This window comes from Clupea harengus, chromosome 3, assembly GCF_900700415.2.
Source record: "Clupea harengus chromosome 3, Ch_v2.0.2, whole genome shotgun sequence".
NCBI lineage: Eukaryota > Metazoa > Chordata > Actinopteri > Clupeiformes > Clupeidae > Clupea > Clupea harengus.
In genome coordinates, this window is record NC_045154.1 from 2,539,980 (window position 1) to 2,548,485 (window position 8,506).

The 8,506-nt window shown below is 40.7% G+C and overlaps 1 protein-coding gene across 2 annotated transcripts; it reads right to left on the minus strand.

The window, feature by feature from the left end:
* Positions 1-34: 34 nt before the first annotated feature.
* Positions 35-6,083, minus strand: rad52 (RAD52 homolog, DNA repair protein). 2 transcript variants are annotated; one of them, XM_012822251.3, is made up of 11 exons: positions 5,548-6,083; positions 5,294-5,395; positions 5,107-5,200; positions 4,917-4,984; positions 3,644-3,762; positions 3,456-3,531; positions 2,932-3,260; positions 832-1,013; positions 528-617; positions 232-450; positions 35-104 (listed from the first exon to the last, which is right to left on the minus strand). In XM_012822251.3, exons 1-11 carry the CDS (start codon positions 5,608-5,610, stop codon positions 46-48), a joined length of 1,401 nt encoding a protein of 466 aa, XP_012677705.2. In that variant the 5' UTR covers positions 5,611-6,083; the 3' UTR covers positions 35-45. The 2 variants fall into 2 exon arrangements, with proteins under 2 accessions (XP_012677705.2, XP_031420044.1); XM_031564184.2 differs by lacking the exon at positions 528-617.
* Positions 6,084-8,506: the final 2,423 nt, after the last annotated feature.

Sequence of the window (8,506 nt, forward strand, 5' to 3'; positions counted from 1 at the left end):
ACTTAAATCTCATGAAATTTTAAAAAACATAAAACTCTAAACTCATCAAGGATTAAGTCTCCGTTTCTTAATAAATTGACCTTGCCTTTGTGGGCTTACATCGCCTGTGAAAAGAATTAGAAAAATGTTAAATGTAGCACGTACTGGCTTTAACCACTCTGCATAACATTTTGTAACAGTTCAGAGCCACTACATTAAATGCATGAGCGGATATATACATATAAACATTACCTGTTTGATTAAATGTTGGAATGGACTGATGAGACCCGTACTGTGCGTACCCTCCATTGTCCTGAGGTTGAACTGGGGCCCGAAGGCACGGTGCTCTTTGTGGGGTTTTACTCCTTGTTGTCATCCCATGCACACCACAAGGGTCTGTGGTTGTAGTATGAGAAGGTTGCTCCAACAGGTCAATACCATCAAGGGTGAAATCCCACAGCTCTGGATCATCTAGAAGGATTTGGGAATGTCAGAGAGTACAACTTCACTGATGGCTGAGAAATAGACCTTGTGCAATTGAATCTTACCAGCCAAGCACTTGTCCTCAAACTTCAATGCATGCACAAAGTTATGTGTGCGTTGACCATTGGTCTCCTGGATGGCGGAGCCTGACCGCACTGTTGAGAACATCAGTCTCTGAGACTGTGGGAACTCATCCCTAAGGTAAATAATCATTCACTGACCAATGACCACTGACCAATAACCACAAACCTATTACAAAGTGGTATACAAACAATTCTAAACAAATAGAATTGTTACCAGAAGCAGTTCTCTCTTAATGACTGCTTTTAAAAAGACATTCAACATGACTTTCCCGTAACACCATTTTACCATGAGAAGCTCCAGGCTCCTCGCCAAGAGGATTTTGGTGCTGCGGTCCCTGCTCCTGCATCTTCTTAGCTTCCATCTCCTCACGAAACCTCTGCTGCAGCTGCTGCTGCCTCAGCTTCCTCTGCTGCTTGGGGTCTACATGTTGGTCTGTTGGAGACAGGTTTACCGTTCCCACTGAAGGCCTACCAGATGAACAGGGAACAATAAAAACATGCACTATTTTTGTTAATATTATTATAGTTATACACAGGAAAAGATGTGAAATTCCTTGTGTCTGTCTTCAGTTTGTTCATGTCCACAATGAGCCATCCAATCACACCAGAATAAGTTATGGAGTTCCCCAAGGCTCTGTGCTTGGACCCTTGCTCTTCTCTTTGTACATGTTACCCTAAGGTGTGTGTGTGTGTGTGTGTGTGTGTGTGTGTGTGTGCTTGGACCCTTGCTCTTCTCTTTGTACATGTTACCCTAAGCATGGCATCAACTTCCATTGCTATGCTGATGACACCCAACTTTACCTTTCCATAAAACCTGACGAAATTGTACAACTACCCACAACTATCCTTATTGCTGCTTTAACATCAAACAGTAGTACCAAAAATCTTGGTGTAATTATCAACCACTATCCCCATGCACCAAGCCAGCCAACATAACTAAACATAACTCATCAAAACTAAACACATATAAAATTCCAAATATCAATAAAATCAGGCTACAGCCAGCACATGTTGTACTGTGAAGGAGTACTCTTACGGATCCGGAGTACAGCGTGAGGCGCGTGTTGCGGCTGTCGCCAGCCAGCTGTGCACTGTTGTGTATCCTGACACTCTTATAACAAAAATTAGCATGCACCATGTCAGCCAACCATAACTAAACATGACTCATCAAAACTAAACATAAACTAAATTCCCATACACCTTGACGGGCAGCCTCTCCCTCTTCTTCTATATCACATTATGCTAATACTGGTAAGTGGCCATTTTACCTACTGTTAATCGTTTACCCAAATGTATCTGTTTACCATTTGCAGTGTTTGTGTAGTGCTTTTATTTATTTTAGGACATCACGATGCCTCGTAGAATCATGAATATAAATGTGAAACGTAATTGTTAATGATACAAATATTCTCGTATTTATTATTATTATAATTATTATTTAAATCCGAAGATGTCTGTAGAATTTATGTGAACGCAATCACCAACGATTTCTCACAAATTCAGCCCCCATAACAACATGGGCACACTCCCATCTTGCCTATCTACGACTGCTTTTCCACGTTCTTAAATGCTGTTCTTAGCTAAGAACGAATCCCAGATAAGAAAACCTTCATGAATGCCTGAATTGTCCCGGGAACTTCGTAAGTGGAGTTAAGAAGAATGAGGTCCATTGTTCTTCACCGCCATATCCATTAAGTACATATAGGCAGCCCCCCCCCCCCAGTCTAGACTATCTCCGCAGTGGAATGCTGATGGAGTCTGTCCACTTGATCTACTTGCAGAAACCCCTTAGCCTACACCTACCCACTACACCTTATCCACAATTCATTTTGTATGTATTATGTATATACCATGTTATGGTGGTATGTATTGTCTACATTTACCACATCTATAGCATGCTTATCCTGATATGCGTATGAATTCATCTGCCATGTTTCTGATTCTCTCCTCTCCCTTCCCTTCAGCCACCTCACACCCCTCCTCCCCTTTTTCTATCTCTACCTCTCCTCCCGGCCAGCTCCTAGCAGATGGGTCCCCCCCTTATGAGGCGAGGTTCTGCTCAAATTTTATTCCTGTTATTCAAGTTTTATTCCACATCAGCCAGCAATCTCCAATCTTTGCCCCATTTGCCAGTACTGTTTGTACGTGCCTGGTGTCCACTTTTCTGTCCCTCTCGCCACACCGAGACCAAATAAGTCAGTTCAGTGTATCCTGTACTGCTATGCCTGTATCTATTGCTATGCCTTTACGGTAGAGTCTAATTCAATTCAGTCAGAAGATGAAGTTTGGCAGGAAATACAAATTTTAGAGACAGAAAGCATAATTGACAGATGTTAAACAAAGCAGCTGGCTAGCCGAGTTGTGTGTTTCTGTGCAGTTGACTAACCTGCCTATGCTGTTGGGCCTCTTGTCAGGGTCTGCTAGAGCCGAGTGTCCTGGATCAGTGTTTGATGATAGCGATCTCCTGACATCTCTCTTGTCATCCTGTGGTTCTGACAACGGCTGAACTCTTGGCTGTTTAGAGCACTGCTCCTTCATAGGATCCTCAGCTATGCCAGCACACCCTTGCTGTCCATCACCTCGAACCAGACTGGCATACCTGGCCCTCTCCACTGATGGTCCATCACTGCGAAACAGACTGGCATACCTGGCCTTCTCCACTGATGGTTCACTGTCAGATCTCTTAGTAAGAGCGGGATCTAAAGGTGGCATGGGCTATAGGCCAAGATAGACAGATATTTTACTGAAACACATTTATTTTAATATATATGAAAATATTTTATGTTTTGTATTGCAATGTCAGTTGATTATTCCAGCTAGAATGTATTCCCCTAATCTAATATTTTTCCACATTAATGATCACCTTTTTGAGTAATTTTTAAATGACTAATGAGTTCAGATTTAGCTTACTTGTTTAGGAATCTTGTTGATGGCCATGAGGTACTCTTTGTTGTGGATGCAGTTTCCTAGAACATTGCCAAAGCACCTTGACGTAGGGGAAATGAAGTTGACAAAGCGGTTTCCATCAACAGTAAGTCCTTTCTCTCAAACACCTTTTTAACACTTTAAAAAAAACAAGTTATGGCAGTTTATCGTACTTGAGAGCTCTTTTCAGTCCATCAGTAACAGCTTCTTTCCTGGCCTTCTCCAGAGACAGTGCTTTAGACTTCAGTCCCTCACTCACCCCATATCCCACATCTTCATGGTATGACCCATCCTTTGGGAGAAAATATATCAGTACATCAATTTTTCTCACCATCATTGGGTTTTAACTATTATGAGGAATAGAGGTATGTCCTGCAATATAAATGTCCTGAAATAAACTCCTACATGTCTCATGGGTGTTAAAGGTTAGTGAGGGGCAGCTCTACTATGTGCTGCAAAAATAGTTTTTTATTAATAATTGAATTACTGTAGAAAATATTTAACTGGTGTACCAACATTATAAGACCAGAGTTACTGGAAATTATTGATTTGATCCACAAAACTTCTCATATCTTTCATGCAGCTCCCGCAAATAATTGCCACTCAAATGTCATCACAAACAATGGAATCTTCCAAAATGTGGAAGCACCTTGGCAACACAAAAACTGAAAATAATGCTTGTTTTCTCTGAGATTACAGTAGAATAGATGGATTACTTTACCATATTTGCAAGGGTCAAGAACAACTTTGAATATATTTTTTTTCCAGCACTAGTATGTGCTGCCATCTGCTTTAGGCAAAATTAACATTTGACTTAATGTTTTCACTCATGTCAAGCAAGGGCCAGGTATAGTTAGCCATAAATCTTGAAACTAATACCATGGCAGCTGTACAATAATTTTTCTCACAAAACCCCCCAATTTGTAATGTCAGTCATGATGGATTCATTCCCACTCCATTTATGTAATATCACATAATAAGAAAACAAGTAGCCAACAAGGCTACTATAAAATTGTAGAAGCTTTTAAGTTGAGAACATTTCATAATGTCACATACACTGCAATCAAATAACAGCTTACTCACACAGACTTGACATTTGCAGCACAGGTACCATTACATCATTGTCTCTCAGTAGCAGTAGGTTAAGCTGAAAGAACTTGCCTAAACTAAATAAACAGCAATTTTATGCCATTATCTGGATAGAAAGAGTCAATGAGTGTGCTTGCTATAAAAGCGCAATAATCTGTGTAGGTGGGCATGACGCTGGCAGTGTCAAAGCTAAATTGCATTCAAGTCACAGGGAGAGGATACAGCTCACTCAAAATCTAGGAGGACTTACATACACTGTAACAGACTGAAAGCACTCAATGATACTGACACTGATGATTTCCATTTCCTTCAAATTCAAGAGGATAAATAGAATGAAACAATATGTTTCCTTCTTACCTTTAACTGTACTTTCACAAAAGCACTAACTCCAACATAGAATTTCCCATTGATGAGGTCCACAAAGTCTGTAAATACATTTGACAGAATATTAATTTTGACATTAAGAGAGATCTCTCTTTTTTTTTCAGACTCACAGGTGCATCAAAAAAGAAAAAGATGAATAAACCAAACACAGCATTGCTCTTACCAACAGTCTGCTGGGAGATGGAGTGACCCCAGCCATTGTACCCGAACATCTCATTGGCAAGACTAATGACTTTATGGCCCTCAATGTAGCACACCTGCAACAGACATACATAGAACACCCCGTATATATATCATTGTAACACACACATACTCCGTTAAAAACATCGAGAGGGGAAACGCGTCCTTACCTTTTGTCCGCCACCAGCCATACGAGAGCTGATGTATTCAGGGCCAAGTTTCTGTCGCAACGCATTCTGGACCGCCTGGTACTCCTCTGCCGTGTACGGTTGCTACAAGACAGTTGTCCCTTAATCAAATATCTCGAGGGTCACTGTTGCTTAACGTGCGCTACATTACTACTGAATGTCAACCACATTTTAAACGTTTCCTCTCGTGTGGTAATAGGCTATGTGAGTTGCAGTAATGAAAAGTAAAGACATACCTGTCCAAAACATAGGTTGGTAGATAGCATCTTGGATTCATCTTGCCCCCCTACAGAGTTCATATTCGCGCTCCGCTGTCGTTCACTCTGCACTCAGAACACTGACACTCAGAACACTACAGTTGCATTCTACAGGCAGCCCAGTCTACCCACTCCAGGGATGGTGTTCATAACACTGCATTATCACATAAACGAGAGCATTTCAATACACTATTAAGATAAGGCCAATTATAAAACTGCATACAGCAGGACGTAGACAAAGTTTGTTCACTAACTGTCGAGTCGCTTGCCTTGTCTAAACATTTCACTATTTGTCCTCCTTCACCTCGGTATTTGAGGAAACTACCTGAGAAGTCTTGCAGCTCCGAGATTTAATGCAGGGAAACCTAGTTTGAACGAAACTTAATCTTAATTAACTCTTGTTTGTGTCATAAAGGAGGGATTCGTTGGAAAATCTGAATGTGGCTTCCCGCTTTGCTTCGAACACTGACGTTTCTACGTCACACCATATCCGGTCGGTGAACTGACTGAACTAAAGAAACGTCTTTGACTAATAACTCTCTGGATTGAAGAGTCTGGACTGCAAAGTCATTACTTGTTCGGTCCGTTATAAATCACGAGTGTGATGGCGAATCCATGTTTTCTGAAACACTGAATTGTTAACCATTGTACATTCAGCCATTAGTTTAACACGCGCAGTGCACTTTGCCACAGAATTTGTAAATAGACCCGTAGACGGGATCTAACTTCAATCACTCACAGTGCACGTGAGTGACATCTAGTGGCGAACAGGTGATTTGAGCAATAGGTTGCCACAGTCAGGCAAGGTTATTCTACATCTCCCATTTGTAATTTAATTTGTCTGTCTATGTGTGTGTGTGTGTGTGTGTGTGTGTGTGTGTGTGTGAGTGTGTGATAAACACAAAGAAAACGAGATTCATAGATAAATGGTCATTCAAATATCTTGTGGATTGTTACTAATAATGGCTAAAAATAGTCAAAAAGCAAATTGTAAACAACCATCAAATTGTTGTTTAATAATAATCATCATATAGTATTATTAAAATCAAGAAAAGCATAATTAATGCGATTAAAGGTATTAGTCCTTAACATAATATCTTAACCTAATATCATAGCATATCATATGTCCCTTGCATTAAGTCAGAGGTCTGTGGAATGCTTCTGACAGTTGAGCATTTCAAGCCTAGAAGCCCACACAGAGTGGCACACATTGCAAATGTAAGCCCACGCCCTTGGTTTTATCCATTCAGTTGGCAAAACAACACTATTAATGCAGCTCCTCTTCAGCAGATCCTCTTCAGCAGATCCTCTTCAGAACCCACTCGTATACACGATGCCTACCTCACATCCTCTTCAGAACCCACTCGTATACACGATGCCTACCTCACATCCTCTTCAGAACCCACTCGTATACATGATGCCTACCTCACATCCTCTTCAGAACCCACTCGTATACATGATGCCTACCTCACATCCTCTTCAGAACCCACTCGTATACATGATGCCTACCTCACATCCTCTTCAGAACCCACTCGTATACATGATGCGTACCTCACATCCAAAGCTGAATGAATAAAACAGTAATTACACTCACAGTCACTACTTACTACTTACTTACTACTCAAATCTAGTTTTCTTACTCAAAGTAGTAGGTCACTTTCAGCCGAGTTGTGATCTTGCACAAAGCTTTTGGTGACCATGTACTTGCTAATGGCTAATGTTCAAAGAAACAGCTCTATGTCATGTGAGAAGAATAACGTTTGTAGCAATATACAAAATCTAAACTGTCCTGTCAACTTCACTCTGACTTTTCTTCACAACTGTCTTTTGCCACTGAGAATAGTGGCCATTAACAGTGACAGAATGTTATGACAAGCTAAGGCTTGTCTTGAATGACAGAAGAAGAGTCTTGTTCACAAAGATTGAAGGCAGAGTGTGTAGTTTTTAGTGGCATCCATTAGTAGAAATGGAATATAATATTCAGAATTTTGTTTTTATTCGTATATAATTACCTGTAACTATCAATTGTTGTGTTTTGTTAGCTTAGAATAATCCCTTCATTGTTACATAGGGAGTGCCTTCTTTTCTACACAGGGAGCGGGTCCTCTTCCGAGTCCGTCATGTTGCACCACCATGTTTCTACAGTAGCCCAGAACAGACGAACCAAAACAGTGACTCAAGAAAGAGCTTTTTGTGTTGTTATGGCATTTGATGGCTGCTGTAGGTACTCACACACATTTGTAAAGAGAAGGGCATTCAGCTGGTTGCAATTTTGCAACCTCACCACTACATGCCACTAAAAGCTACACACTGTGCCTTTAAACCAATTGTGGTGGGCACACACCTGCTAAAAAAAATCTATGTCTGGGCTCTTAATATTGCTTTTTAAGTTCACTCCAAGAAAATCATATGAATATCGCTGATCATTAGGATACTACATTCAAATTTGTTTTTATAATAGGGTCTACCAAGAGAAAACCTAAATTTGGCCCTCCCACTCACAAAATCAATTTTGGGCCCAACAGTTAAGAGATGAATTAGGTGCCTTGTGTGAAGTGACAAAGTAAATGTGACCAAGAGCCAGTGGAACAGTGAAAGATCAAAGGCCACTCTGTACCTGGTAGTAAAATTTTCCCCATGTGCCTGCCAGGTAATCCTGCCCAGTTCTTTTCCTGATACCATCCTTTACCTAGGCTTATCACACAAAAACCAAACAGATAGCTAGAGATAAACACTGTGGCTGGATAATGTCTCCCTGTCTTTGAGACTTAAGGGGGCTGAGGTCATGCAAGCATGTATGGCCCTTTTGTTGACGATGTATCACATTGAAAAACTGTTTCTTTCGCCTCCTTTTTATGCTAAAGTCATGCGTTATTTGCTCGATATCCATCACACGATATGGCAGGTGCCACCTCAGTCTTTTAGGCTTTTGGTATGG